This window comes from Labeo rohita, chromosome 19, assembly GCF_022985175.1.
Source record: "Labeo rohita strain BAU-BD-2019 chromosome 19, IGBB_LRoh.1.0, whole genome shotgun sequence".
NCBI classification, from domain to species: domain Eukaryota; kingdom Metazoa; phylum Chordata; class Actinopteri; order Cypriniformes; family Cyprinidae; genus Labeo; species Labeo rohita.
Window position 1 is genome coordinate 36,572,842 of NC_066887.1, and position 25,383 is coordinate 36,598,224.

General features: G+C 26.2%; 1 protein-coding gene across 1 annotated transcript in view; it reads right to left on the reverse strand.

The window, feature by feature from the left end:
• The window catches only part of akap9 (A kinase (PRKA) anchor protein 9), a 134,170-nt gene that overhangs the window by 50,179 nt on the left and 58,608 nt on the right, over nt 1-25,383 (reverse strand). Inside the window, 5 exon segments of the mRNA XM_051136960.1 lie at nt 1,608-1,820; nt 8,508-8,670; nt 19,323-19,561; nt 22,111-22,298; nt 23,831-23,955. Coding sequence (XP_050992917.1) covers nt 1,608-1,820; nt 8,508-8,670; nt 19,323-19,561; nt 22,111-22,298; nt 23,831-23,955 — 928 coding nt within the window.

Here is a 25,383-nt window from a genome sequence, read left to right on the forward strand (position 1 = left end):
TAACATAAAACCAAAATTAGCAATGGTTCCTTGGTAACAAAATAAAATAAACAAGTACTAAAATTACTAAAACTAAACCTCAAATAAAAATAAATGGAAAAATGAGTTAACTGCATTATTATTATTATTAGTAGTAGTAGTATTTAAAATTAATTAATTAATAATGCAGGTTTAAACCAACATATGAATAAAACATTAATATAAATAAAGTATAAATAAATAAAACTATTATTATTATTATTATTATTATTATTATTATTATTAATAACAACAACAACAAATAATGTTTGAAACAACCTGCTTACAACCTAAAATACAATTTTAAAAAACATTATTATGATTATAATCATTATTATTATTAATAAAATAAAATAAAATAATAAATGCTAATAAAAATAAATGGGCTTAACTGCAGTGTTGTTACTGTTAACTAAAACTAAAAACTATTACAAGTTCTGTTCACAAATTAAGGTAAAAAAAAAATAAAAGTAAAAAAATAAAATAAAACAAACATATTATGTTAATAAATTAAGATTAAAAAAAATAAAATAAAATTAGCAATGGTTCCTTGGTAACTAACTAAAATAAACAAGTACTAAACGGGCTTAACTACATCATTATTATTATTATTATTATTATTATTATTATTATTATTATTAATAATAATACAGATTTAAACCAACATATGAATAAAAATCTTATTATGAAGTATTAATAAAACTTTTATTATTATTATTATTATTATTATTATTATTAATAATAATAATACAGGTTTAAACCAATATATGAATAAAAAAATATTATTATAAGTAAAGTATAAATAAATAAATCTATTATTATTATTATTATTATTATTATTATTATTATTATTAACCTACTTCAGGGTGACAATTAAAAAATACAAAAAATAAATTAATTAATAATGAGCCAATTAATTAAAATAAAATAAAAATAAAAATAAATAAAATAAACATTAGATTAACAAATAAAGCTAAAAAAATTAAACCAAAATTATAAATGGCTCCTATAAATATAAATAAACTAACCAAAAGTACTACAATTACTAAAACTAAACATCAAATAAAAATAAACGGGAAAATGGGCTTTGCAGTGTTGTTACTGTTGACTAAAACTATTAAAAGTTGTTTTCATTAGATGAAAATAAAATAAAGTAAAAAAAAAAAAAAAGAAAAAAAAAAAATAATAATCTAAAATATATATATACATAACAAATAAAGCTTATAGAATTACAAATTAAGCTTACATTTAAATTAAAAAAGTTTCCTTGGCAACTAACTGAAATAAATGACTAATCTAAGTTGAAGTACTAAAATTGCTAAAATCTGAAATAAAAATAAATGAAATAGAACTAAAAATGACACTAAACTGAAACTAAAATTCTAAAAACTACTACTGATTTTGGCATGACAGGCCTTGAGAACGAACACTGATTCAACCTGTAAATAAACCAATCATGAGTTAATCATCTGCAGCAGCTCTGATTTTACCCATGAACACATTCAGCTAATCAATCGTTATTATTCGGACATTATTTGTCTGAGATGTAAACCGATGGAACGTCAGCGAATGCGAGTCACGTGACATACGTAGCTCTCGAGGTCCCGCCCCGTCTCTCATGGCGTCCTGTTGTCGCGAGAGCAGCTCGCGCTCGTCCTGTATCTGCTGGCGCTCCTGCTCCAGTTCGCGCAGACGGCTGCCGGTGACGCGCAGCTCCTGCTCCAGATGCAGCTGCAGCTCGGCTCGCTCTCGAACCTGCTGCTCCAGCGCCAAACGCTCGCCCGTGTAGCCGTCGATCAAACCTGCAGCACAAACACAGTCACCGCGGTTAACCACGCCACCATAACTACTGCCACGACTCTTCTACAGTGTTTCTGTGTCATACATGAAGCTTAACAGTTTTCTATGAACAAATAAAACTTTTTTATTATAATTTATTATTAAATAATACAACGTATACATAATACTATAATAAACAAATTATAAATAAATAACATTATTATTATTATTATTATTATTATTAAATATTACAAGTTGGGAGAACAAATTAAATAAAATATTAATTTAAATAATGTTTGAAATGAGTTTTTTTGTATGGGTTAATAAAAATAAAACCAAAAACATTATTATATTATATATTATAATTATTTCATATTATTACTAAATACATTATTATTATTATTATTATTATTGATAATAAAAAGGTTTGAAACAACTTGATTTTTGGGTGAACTAATAAAATAAAAAATATATATTATTAAATAATATATGTTTGAAATAAGGGTGAGTAAATTATTTTTGTGTGGAAAATTAAAAATAAAACATAAACATTAATATAATGTTTATATACATATATAATATATATTATTATTATTATTATTATTATTATTATTACAAAATTTAAAACTATATTACTAAATATATATTTTAAATAATACAAATAATAAGTATAATAAACAATTTTAATTATTGTTATATTGCTTATTATATATTGTAAATATATATTATTACAAAATAATAATAATAATAATAATAATAATAATAACAACAACAACATATTTTTAATTCTTATATTGCTTATTATTATTATTATTATTATATAATTATTATACATCATTACTAAATAAGTTATTATTAGTAGTAGTAGTAGTAGTAGTAGTAGTAGTCTAGGGCAATTTAAAATAAAACAAATAAACATTATTATTATTATTATTCCTATTATTATTATATGTTATTAATAAATTAAAAATCTATTATTAAATATATATTTTATGTAATAATAAAAATAATAATAATAAGCATAATAAATATAATTTGTATTATTGTTATATTTATTATTATATATTGTAAATATATATTATTACTAAACAATATTAATAATAATAAGAACAACAACAACAAAATATATTGTTATATTGCTTATTATTATTATTATTATATATATTTTATTATATATGATTACTAAAATTATTATTATTATTATTATTATTATTATTATTACAACAAAATAAGGATAAGTGAATGGTTTTTGGGTGGACAATTAAAAATAAAACAAACATTATTATTATTATTATTATTATTATTATTATTATTATATTGTTTATTATTATATATTATTACTAGATTAAAAACATACATTATTAAATATATTTTATATAATAATAATAATAAATAAAACATTATTATTTTTATTACATTTATTATTAACATCCAATAATCGTAATATTGTTACAATTACTAATAATAATTATAACAATAACAACAACAACAACAACAACAACAACAACAACAACAACAACAACAACAACAACAACAACAACAACAGCATATATTTGAAAATACACGAGTAAATGTGTGAGTAAATGATTTCTGGTTTGCAGAATAAGTCAGTCTTTACTTGTGAGTTTGGGTTAATGTTTGTTTTTGTGGGAGGTAAACTTTGGCCAGCTGATATAAAATATAACATTTCATTCATTTGCACGTGTGACGTAAAGGACAGAAACACACACACACACACACACACACACTTACATCATGTCAGGCTGTGTTTGGTTAACAGGATGTGAACGCAACAAAGCATTTCTGCCCTGAATCTGTTCCAGGTCACTGATCCTCCTGTCGTTCTCCCTCAGTAAACTCTGTCACCTTTACCCACATTTCTCTTCTGTCTGCCCATTAAACTGTGTCACACTGAATATTTATGAGGAAAACAAAACTGTAGTGTGAGACTGAACCTCCTAAACTCCACTCAACTCCGTTTCCTGATAGTTTTACTGTCACCTGTGAAGCTGATGCGTTACACACACACACACACACACACTGGGTTAGTCATTCACACACATGAATAAGATCATTTAGCTCATGAATGTGACAGATCTGACTGTGTTTGAGGTCATTTGCAAATGAAATGAGGCTGAAGTGAGCGATCAGACTAACAAAAGAGCTTCATAAGGCACACATGACAGAAAACACAGCACAAGCACCATCATGACTCACATTCACCTATATTAGTATATTGTGTCTTATAATGTGACACAAGCGCTTTGTTCTGATCACTAATTATAAATATGAGCAACAGTGGTGCACTCACATCATGTTTTAAAACTGCACTGCTTTTCCATTGTTTTTCTATGTATATACCTTTTGCTTCTCTAAAAACACTGAAAACACATCATTTTAAAATTAAACAATATAAAAATAAAAATGCATGATCATAAAAAGTTGTAAGATAAAATAAGCGATTCAAAAACACTTTTTTAAAAAATGTATAAAATCAAAAATAAGATTTTAAAATAAAATAAAATATGTAGTAAGATTTGTTAAAATAATAAAAATGTACAATTGTAACAAAAAAAGTAAAAAAAAAAAAAAACTGAAATCAAAATACAAATTTAAAATATAAAAAGTGACTTATTTGAAAAAAATAAAATTGTACAACTAAAAAAAATAAACAATCAAAATAACACTTACTAAAAATTCATACAATGTAAAAAGTAAAATAAAAAAAAAACATTATTACAGATTAATACAATAATAAAAATGTAAAACTAAAATAATTACTAAATTAATTAAAATAACTAATATTTTAAACTGAAGAGAGGAAAATACCAAGTAAAAATAATGTAATTAAAATCAAATCAAAATGAAACACTTTAAACAGCACAAACACGCTCTACATGGATGGCCTTGCTTCTTTTGCTTTTCTAAAAACACATCATTTTAAAATGATTTTAATTTAAAAAATTTATAAAATCATTTAAACAATTAAAAGGTAAAATAAAGTAAATGATTCAAAAACACTTCGATAAAAAATGCTAAAATCAATGATAAAAAAAATCTAAGATTTTAAAATAAAATAATGAGGTAAAATTTTATAAAATAAAAATGTAAAATTAAAAAAAAAAACATTTTAAAATAAGAAGTCGAAATAAAAACGTAAAATATAAAAAGTGACTTATTTGAAAAAAGAAAATATTACTAATATTATTACAAATACAATTATAAAAATGTACAACTAAAAACAAAATATAAACAAAATAGCACTTTCTAATAATTAATAAAATGTAAAAAGTTAATTCTTAAAAAACAATAAAACATTATTATTACAGATTAACAATAATAAAGATGCAAAACTAAAATAATGAAACTATTTCAAAATGAAGACAGTAAAATACTAAATAAAAATGAATTTAATCATAAAATTGTAAAACTACAATAAAAGATTTTCAAATAGCAAAATTTAAATTAAAATGTGTTATATTTTTATTGTTATATATTTTAACTTAATGTTTTTTATTTTCATCATTTTTATTTTAAAATAATTTAACATTTTTATTATAAGTAAAAAAAATAATAAAAATAAAACACTTTAAACATGGCAGTTTAAGGAAAAGTAATAAAATGTAGAATTAAACTAAAAATGATTAATAAAAATAAATTTATAAAATAAATACACAATTTTAAATAAAAAACAAATACAAATAAAACACTTGCTAAACACTTATAAAATAACATATTTTAAAACAAAAACAAATTAAAACTTAAGTAAATAATAACAGAAATGATTTTAAACTTAAATAAAATACACTAAAAATGACTAAATGTTTAATTTGAGGGTGATGTGATCCTTTTAAATGTACCTTGTGTTTTTTTCGCATTCCACTGTCCTGAATCTCATGTTTGTTTAATGCAAAAACACAATCGTAACACAACAGTTGCAAATGTAACTGTAAATGTAAATGTATTTAAAGACAGCAGTCGTAACGCTGCATGACTGCACGTAAACGTAACTGTGTTTGACGGTCATGTACAAACATCTAGAAACGAAACCCGTCTGCCATATTTAGACCGAACACAGAGAACGAGCAGCCGAGTACAGACACGCAGCTAAAATAACGACATAAACACACGAGCAAACCGCAGACTCGCATAAGAACAGCAGCCACGGCCTGTAGGGATACTCACGACACACAAACACCACAGAAACACACTCAAATCACACAAACATTCAGGTCACGACAATTTAAAACATTACAGCCTATTAAAAACACACTGCGCCTCAATAACCCACCACACCTGCTTTATACTGAAAACACTGCGTCTGATCATTTACTACAGACGAGGAGAGAATGTGCTGGAATTACTGATGTTCAGTGTGATTGATTAGTGACAGCAGAGCAAACATTCCTGGGAAACACTCCCTTCACAAACCATCAGAACAGCATGTGATCGCAGGTGTGATGCTTACTCTGTGTGTTTAGTGCTTAAAATGCTGTCATATCGTCTTGTGATGTGACTATGGTAAACGTTTAGTGCTAAACAGCAAACTAAAGCTCATTCCGACATTTACGACATGGCAATTCACACACACACACAAAGTGTAACCCGGACAACACACTAGAAATGTGGGTCTGTTTGGAAACAGTCTGTGTGTGTGTGTTTGTTGAAGTACCAGCCACTGCTGTCACCAACACACACACACACACACACACACACACACACACAGCAGCACTGAGAGCAACTGATCAACCAACAGTTTGTCCTGAGCATCTTCAGAAATGAAAACTGACCCTTGTTCTAGTTTGCCAGAGTGATAAATATAGCTATTAATTAATTAAGCCATAAAAACATACAATTAAAATAAAATTTCAAATGAATAAAATACTTAATGAAGTAATTACCACGTAAAATAAAAATAAAGACATGATTTTTTAAAATAAAAACAAAAATTAAACAGTAAAATACTCAGTAAAAAAAAAAAATAATAAATTAATCAAATCAAATAAAAAAATATTAAAATAAAAATATTATATAGAATATAGAATAAAACAATTAAAATACAAATTTAAATTAAAAACAAATACAAATAAAACACTTGCTAGAAATATATATTGTAATTGACTGCTATCTAAATAAAACATTTCATAAAATAATTACAAATTTAAATTAAAATAAATAAATGATTGTAAAATGAAAATGAAAACACTTATAAAAATAATAAAGTAATAAAAATGTAAAATAAAAATGATTTAAAAATAGAAACAACCAAAATAAAACAAAACTTTTACAAAATTACATTAAAATAAATATTGTAAAAAAAAAAATGAAAGAAAACTTATAAATTAATAAAGTAAAACTAAAAAAAAGAAGAAAATGATTTAAAAATAAAAACAATCAAAATAAAACACTTAAAGTAATAAAAATGTAAAATTTACAAAATAAATGCACAATTTTAAAACAAACACTTAGAAAAATAAAGTAATAAAAATGAAAAAAAAAACAGAATTTTAAAATAAATCAAATAATCAAAATTAAACACTTAATAAAGTCATAAAAAAATAATTAAATTGAATTAAATATTAAAGTAATAAAAATGTAAAATAAAAACAAAAACAATCAAAATAAAATATGTAATAAAGTAATAAAAAAGTAACTAAAATAACAAATGATTATCAAATAATGAAAGAAAACACAAAATAAAGTAATAAAAATTATGAAATTGTTAAATTAAAATTAAAATAAAAAATAAAACGCATAAAGTAAAAAATATACAGTTTGCAAAATACACAATTTTACACAAAATAAAACACTTAATAAATTAATTAAAGTAAAGAAATAAGTAAATGATTTTAAAATAAAAAGGAAACAAAACACGTATAAATATATTAAAGTAAAAAAAAGCAAAATAAAAATAAAATCTAAATAAAACGCTTAAAGTAAAAAAAGATAAATTAGCAAAATAAATACACAGTTTTAAAACAAAAAATACAATAAAGTTAAATATAATAAAACATAAAATAAAATTAAAAACAAATACAAATAAAATACTTGTTAAAAAGTCATGAAATCACAATTAAAATTTATTAAATGTACAATTGAAATTGATTTGAAAAAATAAATGGTATAAAAAAAAACAAACAAAAAAACCCACTAAAACCCCCGGTTTTACAGACAAGGCTTAATCCTAGTCCCAGACTAAAATGTAAGTCTGAGCTGTTTCATCTGAAAGAAACTTGCACTGATTGATCTTAAAATATATCAGTGCCTTTATTTTGTCTCAAGATGCACATCAGTATGTTTAGAAAAATGACTTTAATGTCCTAATTGAACTATGGCCTAATCCTGGCTTAGTCTAAGCCCTGTCTGTGAAAGACAAAATATTTTATTTGAGGTCATGTGACACTTAACTAACATCATATGAATGTGTTGTTTTATTAAAGAAATTTTAAGGGGACTTAAATACTTCAAGTTTGTGATGTAGATCAGTCTCTGCTCCAAAACGATCAAGATGCATTGCTGTCATCATCTGTTTACTAAAATTAAAGACTTTTCATTTTAAGATGCTGCTAAATTAAAGACACCTCGCTGTCATAAACACTGATGATGCTGCAAACACACACAAATGAGTAAACACAACCCGCCTCTTTAACACACTCACATGCTGCCAGCACATCCTCCTCACATCCTCAAACGCACACACACACAATCACCTTCAGCCTTGTGCAGCTCCAGTGCCAGCTGCTCCCGCGCTCGCGCCTCCTCTCCCAGACGCTCCTGCAGCTCCTCCTGCCTGCGCAGCAGCTCCTCCATCTCCTCATTGTGCCTGAACTTCTCTCTCATCAGCTCCGTCTGCGTGATCCGCGCATGCTCCAGCTGACGGAGACACAGAGCATCATCAATATGGCCATAATACAGTCACAAACAAATACGCTGTCATTAATCAGACTTGTGTGTTGTGTGAACCTAATTCAGAATGTGCACTGTAACACAAAATATTGATTTATATCGACACACAAACAAGAAAAAGCAAATGTGCTTCTATGAGACACAGGCATGGGAGAAACTAAAGAGTTTCTGGAGCAAATTCTGTTTTAGAAACATTAAAGAAATGAAATATTAAAGAAATGAAATGAGCATCATAACAGCCTGATGGCCTTCAATGTGCAATTCATTATGATTTTGTGTGCTATTTTAATGTTTTATTAAATAACTTCTAAGAAATATTTTTTTGTACTGTTTTATTTTGATTTGTATTTATTTTATTATTTGCGTTATTCGTGGTAAGTTTTAGTAAATGTTTTATTTTGATTGTGTTTATTGTAAATCATTTATTTTAATTTAGCATTTTCATGATTTTATTATTTTTTTTTATTTGATTAATGATTTTTTAGTAATTTTATTATTTTAATTTTACATTTTTTACAACTCATTTTTATTTTGATTTTTTTAACAGTTGATTTATTTTATTAATTATTGAATTTACGATCTAATTAATTGTTAGTATGTTTTATTTTGATTGTTTTTATTGTAAAATCATTTATTTTTATTTAGCATTTTCATGATTTTATTCATTCTTTTAAATTTAATTCATGATTTTTAGTAATTTTATTTTCATTTCGTTTTTAGTTTTAATATAAAAATAATTATTTATGTTAATTAAAATTTTTATAATCTAATTAATTGTTAGTAATTGTTTTATTTTGATTATTTTGAATGTATAATTTAATTTATTTTAATTTAGCATTTTCATGATTTTATACATTTTTTATTTAATTCATGACTAAATTTTATTTTGGTTTTGTTTTTATTTAAAAATAATTTATTTATGGCTTCATTTTTAGTTTGACAATTTAATTTTACATTTTTTATGATTTTGATTGTTTTTTTTAAACAAGTTCATTTATTTTTATCAATTGTTAATTTAAATGAATTGTTAGTAAATTTTTTATTTTAATTGATTTTATTATAAAATCATTTATTATAATTTAGCACTTTCATGGTTTTAATTTTTTATTTGATTCATAAATGTTATTCATTTTATTTCTATTTTAAATTTATTTTAATTTTACAATTTTTATGATTTTGACTTATTGTTTTTGTTTTTTTTTAAACAGTTCATTTATTTTATTATTTATTTGTCAATTTAAACTTTTTATTTTCATTGTTTTTATTGTAAAATCATTTATTTATTTTATTTTGACGTTTTTATTTTATTTTTTATTTGATGTATGATTTTGATTAATTTATTTTCATTTTATTTTAAAATCATTTATTTAATTTTTGATTGCTTTTTAGTTTATTTTTTTATTATTTATGTTAATTAAAATTTTAAGATCTAATTAATTGCTAGTAAATGTTTTATTTTGATTGTTTTTTGTAAAATCATTTATTTTATTTAATTTAGCACTTTCATCATTAATTTTATTAATTTTTTAATATTTGATCAATGATTTAGATTTTTTTATTTTAAAATCATTTATTTCAATTTCACTTTTTTAATATACAATTTTTCATTGTTCATTTATTTTAATTTCACATTTTTTATGGGTTTATTCCTTTAGAAGCTTTGGGTCAGTAAGATTCTTTTTTAATCTTTTATTCATCAAGGCCTCATTAAACTGATCAAAAGTGACAGTAAAGACATCTATAGTGTTTTAAAAGATTTCTATTTCAAATAAAAGCTGTGCTTCTGAACTTTCTATTCATTTCAGAATCCAAAAAATAAAACGCACGACAGTTTCCACAAAAATATTGTGCAGCAAATCAACATATCAGAATGATTTCTGAAGGATCATGTCACAGATCGTAGTAATGATGCTGAAAATTCAGCTTTGATCACAGAAATAAATTACATTTTAACAAATATCCACATAGAAACCAGTTGTTTTAAATCCTAATAATATTTCACAATTTTACTGCATTTTTGATAAAATAAATGCAGACTTGCTGAGCAGAAGAGCCTCTTTCAGAAACATTAAAAAGCCCAAATGTGTGAATGAAAGCACACATTATTATTAAGCTTTAAAGCTGCACACATCTACAGAAGAAAAGCACAATATGTCAACAAGCTCGTCTTCATGTGCCAGAGCTTCAACAAAAGCCGTGATCTCTCCGTCACGACGGCGAGCCTGATCTCGTGTGACCAGAACACAAAACACACACAAACACACCCAGGAATCTCATTACAGCACAGGCAACGTGTACAAAAGCTCCCGGGACTCTTATCTAACAATATGGTCGCGAACGTCCCCGGCGCTATAAAACCCTTTCCTCCGCACGACTCGCAATCTGCGGCACCAAAGGTCAAAACGGAGCTGAAGCTCTTACTGTATACGGAGGGGTGGGCAGGGAGATCTTGGAGATGACTTTAAGAAGGTGCCCGTTGTCGCGCTGGTTGACGTGCGAAATCTGCGTCTGCACCACCACGGCGTTCCTCTCGTGCAGCAGGTGGCTGAAAGGGAAGGGTCGGGGTAGAGGGATGCGCGACTCCACCTCGTAAATATCCATATCCTGGCTTTCCAGCCATCCGTCGCGCAGGAAGTGCGAATTCCAATACGTCCGATAAGAATCCATGTCGTCTTGCGTGATTCCAAGCGGCTTGCTAGATGTTTGAGAGTCGTGTCAGCGTCGTCAGGCGCAAATTAATCAGAGCGAACATCCCCGAGCCGAGCGACCGTCTCTATGGCAGTGTCCCGGCGGAGGTAAACACACACACACGGATCTCACATGGCCGGTCAGGAAGAACCAGCTTCATGTAAATGAACGAGACGATCCGGAGAGGAAACTAAACTCCAACCTGTTGCCAGAAATCCAAGTTTGAACCACACTCTCCTGTCTTTCACTTTCCCTCCTGCTGGAAACTCATTAACAATTCCATGCTTCCGTGGCAACGCTCCTCTGGGAAAACGTGGGGCCTCATTAACGAGTGAGAACAGACCATAGCAGCGCTCCGGGGGGAGAGAGACTCCCTCTGTACCTCCCTCTATCTCTCGCTCTCTCTCTCTGTGTGAGTCTGTCAGCCGGAGCAAACACTTCCTGGTTTGTGGACATGTGTGGGATACGTCGACAGTAAAGGCGGAGTCGTGAAGCCTGCAGGTGATTTAACACACACACACACACACACACCCTGCCTGAGCCTGTCCAACTGGATTCCTGCTCTATAAGCGAGAACTAAATGATATTTAAGCCTCATAATGCATTCAGGATCTCTGTACTGATACAACATTCCTTTTCAATTCGGTAAAACAGTCATAACTTCATACATTTCAACCGTACTCTACCTGATTAGCAACTTCTTATTAGTGAGTGAATGTTTAAAAAAAAAAAAAGTTAACATGTTATTAGTGAAATAAATGTTTTCATCAATACTGAAAAAACTACACATACATAAATATACATACATACATACATATACACTACCGTTCAAAAGTTTGGGGTCAGTAAGACTTGTAATAGTCTTTAAAGAAGTCTCTTATGCTCATCAAGGCTGCATTTATTTGATTAAAAATATAGAAAAAAAACAGTAATATTGCAAAATGTTTTTACAATATAAAATAATGTTTTTTATTTTAACATACTTTATAATAGAATTTATTCCTGTGATGAAAAGCTGAATTTTTATCAGCTGTTACTCCAGTCTTAAGTGTCACATGATCCTTCAGAAATCATTCTAATATGCGGATTTATTATTAGAATGATCAATGTTGGATAATATCAACAGTTGCGCTGCCAAATATTTTTTGGAACCTGTGATTTTTTTTTTTTTCAGGATTCTTTCATGAATAACAAGTTTAAAAAGTACAGTGTTTATTGAAAATATAAATATTTTATAACAATGTAAATTATTTATTATTAACTTTTAATAAACTTTTAATTATTAACTTAATACATCCTTGGTGAATAAAAGTATTAATTTCTTAAAAAAAAAACAAAAAAAAAAAAAAACGAAACAATAAAAATGTACTGACCCCAAACTTTTGAACGGTAGTGTACATATATATATATTTTTTGATTGACAAAAGTCAATATTTTTTTGTGGTCCATGTATAATTAATGAGAAATATGTGAAAAATAGAAAACATAATAAACACAAATAAGATTCAATATAAATAAATAAATAAAGTTCATTTTTGATGATCAACTCCGTTGATATGGAGTTAAAATGGTTATATTCTATATTCATCAAGAGAAACATGTGAAAAACAAAAAATAATTTTTAAAAAGTAATTATTAGTGTATTTACTCATTTTCTATTAATTATAAAACATTATATATATATATATATATATATATATATATATATATATATATATATATATATATATAACTTAATTATTATTAATTTATTAATCATATTAAAATGTTGTTGTTATTATTATTATTATTATTATTATTATAAATTAATAATATAATTTTTTTTTACATAAGTCATATTTTTGTTGTGGTCCATGTATAATTAATGAGAAATATGTGAAAATTAGAAAATAAAATAAAATAAAATAAATACAAAAAGTATAAAAAAAAAAAAAGATGAAAAATAAATAGATTAAAAAAAAAAAAGTTAATTATTATTAATTTTTAAAAGTTCACTATCCAACGGGGGTTAAAATGGCTATAATTATAATGAGAAACGTGAAAAAATGAATAAATTATTTAAAAAGTATGATTATTAGCACATTTACCCATTTTTTTTTTATTAATTATAAAACACTCTCTCTCTCTCTCTCTCTCTATATATATATATATTACATCATAGTCATATTGAAAAATAGAACAAAAAATAAGATTAAATAATAAATAAATAAACAAATAAATAAATAAATAAATAAATAGTTCATTTTTCATAATCCAACAGGAGTTTTACATTATTAAGATCAAATAAAATTATGTTTAAATAAAAGATTCACTATAAATTAATAAATAAATACAGTTAATTTTGGACAGTCCAACAGGAGTTAAAATGGCTATATTCATAATGAGAAAAAAAAAAAAATAAGATTAGTGTATTTACCCCCCCCTTTTTTTGGCTGTGGTCCATGTATAATTAATGAGAAATATGCGAAAAATTGAAGAAAAAAATGATCAGTGAATGAATAAATAAATAAAAATTTCATTTTTGAAAGTCCAACAGGAGTTAAAATAATTATATTCTTAATAAGAAACGTGAAAAATAGAAAAAAATCATTCAGATATATGATTATTAGTGTATTTACCCATGTTTTAATTAATTATAAAATTGACAAATAAATTTAAAATTTGAAATTATACATGGACCACAAAAAATACGACTGACTATGATGTAAAAATATATCTATAATTTTTTCAATATTGCTGAAAAATTTAATTTGAATATATCACTGTATTAAATGTATTAATAGTAGCATTAACCCCACTGGAAAGAATGGAATTTAATTAAATTCCTTACAATTTATAACTCACGACAGCTCAAAATCAGCCCAAATTATGAAACCTACATTTTTATTTCTAACAAATTAATTATTATACATAATAACAAACAAAATATGTAACAAAATAAATATTTAACTTCCATAAACTTTCACTTTCAGATTAAAAGTGATTTTTTATGACACTATTTTTTTTTGACACTGATGTAACTTCACACACCATTTTACATTTTAAAGTATTTCTGACACCTAATAACCCGAACACAAAACACGTTACATCTCGTAAAAAATAACTAAAAAATCTGAAAAATAAAAGGTGTGTATTTTGAGTGTCTCACAGCATCTGCAAAGTTTCCTTCACTAAAAACTATGCATTTTTTTAGGAATTTCTATGTTTTTCTTCCCTATCAAAACAGACCTGAATGCATTATGAGGGTTAAAGACCACACAGATAATTAAGAATCAGGAATGTGCCGCTTCATTCCATCAGAGTAATTATTTTCTCTTCAAAGCCTCCCAGATAACAACATTATTGATTAACTACTCGTCCTACACGCAAGCCTCAACGTAAATCTTCATTCCTGAACAAGCCATTACACGATTAACTCACGGCAAAGCCATTAAGACCTTGAAAACCAGCATTAACACCACAAATCGCTGGCAAATCCCTGCTTCTGTCTGATTAAAACCTGAAAGACGAACCTGATTCTAAATGTCTCACGGCGTTGTATTGATTTACAGCCATTTCTATTGTGTTTTACAGAGCAGTCGTCTCCAGTTTTACCAGATAAGAACCATGGGAGAACAAGACACACGATAGTTTATTAGGAATACAAGAAGATGAAGCTCGCTTTCAGAATAAAAGCCAGAATACAGACCTTCTGAGAGAAGCTATTATGAAAAATTTGGAGTCAGAAGGATATTTTTAAAAAAGAAATTAACACTCTTATTAATCAAGAACGCATTAAACTGATCAAAGTGACAGTAAAGACATTTATAATGTTACAAACTATTTCTATTCCAAACAAATGCTACTCTTTTCAGCTTCTTCAACCATACGTCACTGGCAAATCTCTGTTTTCGCTCAGATTTTAGTGTTGTATTGATTTGAGGCGTGTTTACCGTGGTGTTTTACAGCAGCATGGCTCTGATTACATAAGATAAACATGTCCATTAGTGTTTCAGCGGCTTAAGAGAATTTAATCCGTTTTTTCAAAACCTCAGCATGTGCGTATTTCCTCACATTTCAAGTCGAACAGGATCTGATCCCATCTAATCTTTAGATATGCAGCATAAAATATCTATATAGATATATACAGCAGCCAAATTCAGCCGTCGAGATATTTGTTTGTTCATCATTTTGTGCCACGTCAGCTGCTACAAGAGCAATACAACTGTGGTGAGAAACATGTAAAAATAGAAAATAAATAAATAAATATATTTTGAGAGTCCAACAGGAGTTAAAACGACTATATTCATAATAAGAATCGTAGAAAATAGAAAAAAAGATAAAAATAAATAAATAAATAAATAGTTTACTTAATAATTAATTACTTAATATTTAATATTAATTACTTAATATTTACTTAATAACCTTAATTAATTAATCAATTATTTTTGAGAGTCCAACAGGAGTTAAAATGGTTATATTCATAATAAGAAACACGTGGGGAAAAAAAAAATCATAAATAGATTATTTTTGAGAGTCCAAATAAATAAATAAATTAATTAATTAATTGATTTTATATGAATTAATTAATTAATTAATTTATTTATTTGGACTCTCAAAAAGAATTTATTTATTTAACGATAGATATGATTTTTTTTTTTGTAACAAGAGTTAAAACAGCAATATTCGTAAGTGGAAAATAGAAAAAAAAGATAAAAAATAAATTAATTAATTTTGAGAGTCCAAATAAATAAATAAATTAATTAATTAATTATTTATGAGGGTCATAATAAGAAACATGGAAAATAAAAAAAGATAAAAATGAATAAATAAATTAATTAATTATTTTTGAGAGTATTTTTAAATTAGTAAATAAATAACTAACATAATTAATCAATCAATTATTTTTGAGAGTCCAACAGGAGTTAAAATTGCTTTATTTACAATAAGAAACACATGGAAAATAGAAAAACAAAAAAAGCTAAAAAATAAATAAATAAATTACTTTTGAGAGTCCAATAGTAGTTAAAACAACTATATTCATAATGAGAATCGTAAAAAAAAAAAAAGTTAAATAATTTATTTTTGATAATTGAAATTAAAATGTGAAAAAATGTAAATAATAATAATAATAAAAAAAGATTAAATAAATAAATAAATACATTTGAGAGTCCAACAGGAGTTAAAATGTGAAAATATAAAAATTAGAATTAAAAAAAAATAAGAATAAATAAATAAATACAGTTTGAGTCAAACAGGTGGTAAAATGTGGAAAAAAAAAAAAGATTAAATTAATTAATTTAAAAAAATAATTTTTGAGAATCCAACAGGAGTTTGAACTGTATATTCATAACAGGAAATTTAAATAAAATAGAAAAAAAGTATTTAAAAAAAAAATTATTATTATTATAATTACCCACTTTTTTTAATTAATTATAAAATTATTGTAAATTTTAAATTATACATGGACCACAATAAAAATATGATTGACTTGATTTTTTTAAATATATCATTGTATGTAAATAATAAGTAAGAATTACCAGTATTAACCCCATTGGAATGAATGGAATTTAATTAAATTCCTTTCAATTTATAACTCAACAATTGCTCAAAAACAGCCCAATTTATGAAAATAAATAAAAAATAAAATAAATAAATAATTCATTTTGGAGATAAAATAAAAAAATGAAAAGTAAATAATAAATAAATATATATATATAAATTAAATGTTCAACAGGAGTTAAAAGAGAGATGAGAAACATGAAACTTAGAAAAATAAGCTGCTAAATAAATACTTTTTTAAAAAAAAACAAAATACATAAATAAATAAATAATAAATCTGTTCTCACTTAATTAAAAACCTTATTATAAGAATCAACCAAAAAGTACAGAGGTCAGCAGGAGCTATAAAGATAACGCATATATATTGATTATTGGAGAGATAATGTATATTTGTTTACGTGTGCAGTCAGGATCTGTATCTCTGACAGGAAGCGCTGATCAGAGCGAAGCTAAAATAAACTATTAGGAAAGACGGTTTCGCTTTACGGGTGAACACAGGGGCGTGGTTACACTGCTGCCACGGAGACAGAAGCATTATGTAAATCTACTGGTATCTACAGACGACCGGAGCAGAGGCCCCGCCCACTGTAGCGAACATGTGACCTCTGAGTATCAGCTGGAGCCTCATGAGAGCCTTCATCTGATCTCACCAGCATAATGTGTTTAACCAACAGACGCTCTCAAGATCACCCAGTCCTTCCTGACCCCGAGTAATCAACAACAGCCATACGCATACACCATCATTCAAAAGTTGTGGCTCAGTACGATTTTAATGCTTCTTTAAGAGACATTTTCTGCTTGCAAAAGCTGCATTTATTTGATTCAGAATGCAGTAAAAATTCTAATATAATATTCTAATTTTAAACAGCCATTTTCTATGTGAATCAGTGTTAAAATGTAATTTATTTCTGTGATCAAAGCTGAATTTTCACCATCATTACTCCAGTCTTCAGTGTCACATGATAATAATAATAATAATAATAATAATAAAAATAAGATAAAAAAAAAAAAATAATAATAATTTTTGAGAGTCTAACAGGAGTTAAAACCGCTATATTCAGAAGGAACATGGAAAATGGGGGGTGGGGGGTTCAAAAATAAGAAAAATAAATAAATAAATAAATAAATAAATAAATAAAAGTCAAAAATAAGGTTAAACTAAAATAAACAAATAAATTAATTAATTAATTAATTATTTTGGAGAGTCCAACAGGGGTTAAAATGGCTATATTCATAATGAGAAATGTGAAAAATAGAATAATAATAAAAAAAAATAAGATCAAATTAAAATATAAATTAAACTAAATTAAATTAAATTATAATAAATTAAAATAAAATAAAATAAAATATGTTTGAGAATCTAACAGGAGTTTAAACGGCTATAATCATAAACGTGGAAAATAGGGGGGGAAAATAAGATAAAATTAATTAAATAAATAAATAAATAAATAAATAGTTAATTACTGAGAGTCTAAAATTTTTGAGAGACTTAAAATGGTTATATTCATAATGAGAAACATGCAAAAATAACAATAAATTTACCAATATTGTTAAATTACAATAAACAAATAAACAAACAAATTAATAAATACATTATTTTGGAGAGTCCAACAGGAGTTAAATGGCTATATTCATAATGAGAAACGTGAAAAAAAAAAAAAAAAAAAAAAAAAAAAAATAAATAAAAAAATAAATAAATAAAATAAATAAACTATTTTTGAGAGTCTAAAAGAGTTAAAACGGCTATATTTATGAGAAACGTATAAAATAGGGGAGAATCAAAAATAAGATACAAATAAATAAATACATTAATTTTTGAGAGTTAAAACGGCTATATTTATAAGAAACGTGTAAAACGGGGGGAATTAAAAATAAGACACAAATAAATAAATAAATGTTAATTTTTGAGAGTCTAATGAGACTTAAAATGGCTATATTCACAATGAGAAACATGTGAAACAAAAAAGATTAAATTAAAAAATAAAATGAAATGATTTTTTTAAAGTCTAACAAGAGTTAAACCTGCTATATTCATAAAAATACAGTAAAAATGTTTTATATAATTTTCTAATTTAAAACAGCTGTTTTCTATGCAAATATGTGTTCAAATGTAATTTATTTCTGTGGTGCACTGCTGAATTTTTACTCCAGTCTTCAGTGTCACATGATTCTTCAGAAATCATTCTAATATGCTGATCTGCTGCTCAAGAAACATTTATGATTATCAATGTTGAAATTTAAATTTTTCAACATCATAAATGTCTTTCCTGTCACTTTTGATCAATTTAATGCCTCCTTGATGACCAAAACCCCAAATTTTTGTGTTTTTCTGAACTTGTGAAGCGGTCACAGTTGAAAGGGTTTATTTTGACTGCTTGTGCCGTCTGTACCTGAGTGCTGGTGTCAGTGATGGTGATGAGCAGCTTCTCTACGGCGCTCTGCAGTCGGGTGCTGATGCTCATCAGATACTCCTCCCTCTCCAGCGGGAGCTCCGCCTCCTGCAGCTGCAGCTCCGCCCCCTGGATCTTCAGCGACATCTCCAGCCCTTCGTCGGTCTCAGTCTCTGCTGAAAACAGGCTGACGTCATCAGCGCCCGCCTCGCTGCCGTGGAAACTCTCAGAGGAGGCGTCTGTGTGCGGGACACAAGAGATGAGCAACATCAAAACAAATGATCCAATCAGTGCTTCATCTAGCAAAACACATGCAGAAATTTACAGGCAGAAGAAAGGCCTTAAAAGTGTAAAGCTTTAACCCAGCGAAGTAGGTGATGTTTTAAAAAAAACAGTAGGTTTTGCATGACAGAGATATAACAGATTAGGATTTAATGAACTGCAGATTAATGGATGAAATCACAGAGGCAAGAACGAGACTTGAATGAGTCGCTCAGATGATCTCACACAATAAGGATGTGGTTTCACTCAGGGTCTTTTGTGTGTTTTGGGTGTTGAGTTACAGGAGTGTCCGGCTCATATGAAACAGCCAGGGTGTGAGACTCTATATTTGACATCAGGGTTATTATTATAGTGAACTGAAACTAAAGCACAAACTAAAACTATTGCAAAAAAGCACAAAAAAAAAAAAAAAAAAAAAAAAAAAACACTTTTGTTACTTAAAATACACAAAACATTAACTGAAAGAAAATAAAATATAAATTCACATATATATATACATATATATATATATATATACACATATATATATATATATATATATATATATATATATATATATATATATACATATATATATATATATATATATATATACATACATATATATATATATATATATATATATATATATATATACATATATATATATATATATATATATATATATATATATATATATATATATATATATATATATATATATATATAAAAAAAGCTATTAAAATGACAAAAACACACAACAAAATTCCATATTACATCTTAAATAAATAATAAATAGTATACATAAATTATAAAATACAAAATAAAAACAGACCAAAAAAATTAATAAAATATGAGACAAAAAAACTTAAGTGACTAAAACTTTAACTAAAATTAAAATATTTTACGAAATATTTATAAATAATGAAATATAAAAAATCTAATTTAAAATATTAATAAAAACTATCATAGTACCCTAATGACATTAAAATGACACTAAAAACACACAACAAAATTACTAAAAATGAATAATAAAAATTATTTATAAATAATAAATAATAATACAAAAAAATAATAATAAATCTACAATAGTACCACTGAAATGACACAAAAAACAACAAAATTGCTAAAAGTCTAACTAAAATTAAAATAAATAATAAAATTAAATAAAAACTAACTCCGTATTAATACAATAACACTAAAATTTAAATTATTAATAAACATTATTTATAAATAATAAATAATCTACAAAATAAAAACTGATTAAAAAACTATATTAGTACCCCAATGACACTAAAAATGCACAACAAAAATGACTAAAACATTAACTAAAATTAAAATGAATAATACAGTATCATTCATAAATACTAAAATATGAAAAAATCTACTTTATTTTTATATTTATATTTAATAATTAATAAAAACTATAATAGTACCCCAATGACACTGAAATGACTAAAAGTTCAGCTAAAATTAAAATTAATAATAAATATTTATAAATAATTTAAAAAATTAATAGAAACTATCATAGTTAATGACACTAAAACACTTAAACATTTAACTAAAATTAAAATAAATAATTATAAATACTATTTATAAAAATAATAAAATACAAAAGAAAAACGGATTCAAAATATGAATAAAATCATAATATCTCAATGACACTGAAATGAGACTAAAACACTTACAATTACTTAAACATTTAACTAAATTTTAAATAAATAATTAGAAATATTAGGCATAAAAAAATAATAAAATAAAAACTGATTCAAAATATGAATAAATATTATCAAAGTATCTCAATGACACTGAAATGAGACAATTACTATAACTTGAACTAAAATTAATACTAAAAATTATTTATAAAGAATAAAACAAAATAAAAACGGATTCAAAATATGAATAAAAACTATCATTGTATCTCAATGACACTAAAATGACTTAAAACAATTAAAATTACTTAAACTTTAACAAAAATGTACATGAACAACAATTATAAATATTATTTATAGAATAAATATTCTAATAATTATTATTTATTTTAATTTTTAATTTAAATAAAATAATAATAAAATGCAAAATAAAAACAGATTCAAAATATGAATAAAACTATCATAGTATCTCAAAGACACAGTGTCACAACATGAACACACCCATATTCAGGTCACATGACCTCACCTCCATAGTACACAAAACATCTCTATGCAAAGACAATGAGTCAACAGAAAAGGACAAACAAGACAGACAGGATCTGATGTGGCTTCACTGGTTCCTGCAGGAGCAGGCATCAATTAAACCGTCCCGTCATCTGTTATTAACTCAACACAGACCAGCTTTGGTGTGACTGCAATGTCACCACCTTCTTTAAAACACTTATAAAACTTTTACTAAACAACATTAACAGTCAAAGTGTGACCGATTTTTATTAACGCGACCTGATGATGAAATCAAACCCAAATCAGCTGGTGAGAGAGTTACGTTATAGGGTAACGGAGGCGTGTAGTGTGTGTTAATGAGCGTCTCTGACCTCCTGCCGTCGGAGCGCCATACGCTTTCACAGCCTCCTTCTGCCAGGACGATCTCAGATGAGCCTTACTGGACGCCTCCAGGATCCCCTCCACATGACGGCCGATGGTCTCCTCCACCGCCGCCGTCGTCTTCAACACGTCAATCAGAACCTGACGCAGACGAACGTTCGCCTTACGCAGAAAATCCCTGCAAGAGATGAAATAAAAAAAAAAAATCACAACTCACTGACTGCTGAGAAATATCTGTCTATCTGTCTAGCTAGAAATTAATAAATCATAAAAATGTCAAATTAATTAAAAAAAACTAATTAAAATAAAACATTAAATCATTAATTGTAAAAATTAAAATAAATATTTTTAAATATAAAAAAAACAGAATAAACCTTGATAAATATTACTTGAGCATAAAAATATAATATTTAAATAAATAAATACTTTCAAAATAAAACAATTTAAATATAACGTACTAAAAAAATCATTAAATTGTAAAATTAAAATAAATATTTTTAAAATAAAAACAAATCAGAAAAAAAGCTTGCTAAATATTGTTAGGCCTTAAAAATATATGATTTTAATTAATAAATATTTCTAAAATAAAGAATTTAAATCTAATACAGTAAAAATCATTAAACTGTAAAATTAAAATACTTTTTTTAAAATAAAAACAAATCATAATAAAACTAGCTAAATATTATTAGGTCTTAAAAATATAAAATTTAAATAAATAAATACTTTTAAAATGAAAAAAATAAAATATACTTAAAAAAAAAAAAAACATTAAATTGTAAAATAAAAAAAATTAAAAATAAAAACAAATCAGAATAAAACATGCTAAATATTATTAGGTCATAAACATACAAAATTTAAATAAATAAATACTTTTAAAATGAAAAAAATAAAATATACTAAAAAAAAATCATTAAATTGTATAATGAAAATAAATATTTAAAAAATAAAACAAATCGGAATAAAACTTGCTAAATATTATTAGGCCATCAAAACGTAAAATGTAATTAAATAAATATTTTAACATAAAAAAAAACTAAAATATAACATACTAAAAAAAAAAAATCATTTTAAAATTGAAGTATTTTTAAAATAAAAACAGAATTTAAAAACGTAGTAAAGCTATAAATACGTATAAATTAAGATAAATATATAAAAAACCTAAAAAATTTAAATCACTAAATCATTTAAAAACAAAATAAATGCTACAAAGTATTACTAAATTATAAAAGGTAAAATTATAATCATCTTAAAATGTAAACAAATCAAAACAAAATTTACTGAAAATTAAAAGTAAAAATAAAAAAAATAAAAACAAAACAGAACAAAAACATACTAAAATTAATTAAATCATAAAAATGTAAAGTAAATAAATGCATTAAAGTAAATAAATATACATATTAGCACAATAAAAAAAACACCTCAAAAAAATCATAAAATGCAAAATTAAATTTTTAAAATAAAAATAAACCAAAATAAAACACACAAAAATGTATTAAATTACAAAAATAAAAATATAACCTTTAAAAACCTTTAAGTAGAAACAACAAAAAAAGCACTTATTAAAGGTTTATCAAGTCATAAATGTGTACAATTAAAAGCACATAAAAAGCATAAAAAAGTAAATCAATCAATCAATCAATGAGTTCTAATGACTTTACAGAATGTTTGTTTGTGCCTGATCAAATCATTCATTATTCATGAGCTGCTCACCTCTCAGTGGTGATGACATCAGACGAGAGCTGCGGGTCCTGTGCGCGCGACTGCGACGGCGCGGCTCTTCCCTGACCTTTCTCCTTCCTCTCTTCCTCATCCTGCTTCTCCTCTTCCTCTCTCGTCTGGAGTTTACGAACAGGCAGAAAAGAAACGGCCGACAGGAAGCCCGTCATTTCATCACAGTCAGCTCAGAGTCATTTCCAACAGTCTGCCGCGGTTGTCAAACTGAGCGCGGTGGCTCCCGAACACACATAGTCAAATTCAGCAGCACAACAACAGAAAGGCTTCTACTGCACTGCCATAGCAACAGATGCACCTGTCATCAACAGTTTCTAAGGAGACGAGCTCCACCTTATGGCACAGAGGAGGAAGTGCAGATGTGGAGGACAGGATGCAAACTATGTGTATTTAAATTGGCTTGAGAATTACTCCTCTTCTGAGCCAAAATGAAAACACCATCCCCTCCTACAGACTCAACGCTACAACCACCAAACTCAGGTCAGACCTTCAGACTGGTCTGACTCGGTGTGCTGTATCTTTTCAGACTGATCCGGCTTACGGTTTTCGTAAACCAGACTATCAAAACCACTAAAAATCCCATAGACTTACACTGACGGAATGTTCAAATGAGCAACACTCTTCAAACTCTGTCAAAACTCTTGAGACTAAACCAAGATTCCTTCTATGTCCTGTATTTCTAAGCCATTTAAACTCATTTAAATCATACTAGTAATATGCTGATCATGCTAAAAACATGCTAGTAACTTGCTAATCATGTTAAAAACAAGTTAGCAACATGCTAATAAAATGCTAATCATGCTAGCAACAGGCTAACATGTTAATCATGCTAGAATTATGCTAACAACATGTTAGTAACATGCTAATCATGCTAGAATCATGTTATTAACTTGTTAATCATGTTAAAAACAAGTTAGCAACATGCTAATAATGCTAAAATCATGCTAATTATGTTAGATGCATGCTAGCAACATGCTAATTATGTTAAAAACATGCTAGTAACGTGCTAATCATGCTAGAAACATGTTATTAACTTGCTAATCATGTTAAAAACAAGTTAGCAACATGTTAATAATGCTAAAATCATGCTAATTATGTTAGATGCATGCTAGCAACATGCTAATTATGTTAAAAACATGCTAGTAACGTGCTAATCATGCTAGAAACATGTTATTAACTTGCTAATCATGTTAAAAACAAGTTAGCAACATGCTAATAATCATGTTATGTTAAAAACATGCTAATTATGTTAAAAACATGCTACATGTTAATCATGCTATGTTAAAATCATGTTAAAAACAAGTTAGCAACATGTTAATAATGCTAAAATCATGTAATTATGTTAGATGCATGCTAGCAACATGCTAATTATGTTAAAAACATGCTAGTAACGTGCTAATCATGCTAGAAACATGTTATTAACTTGCTAATCATGTTAAAAACAAGTTAGCAACATGCTAATAATGCTAAAATCATGCTAATTATGTTAGATGCATGCTAGCAACAAGCTAACAACATGCTAATAATGCTAA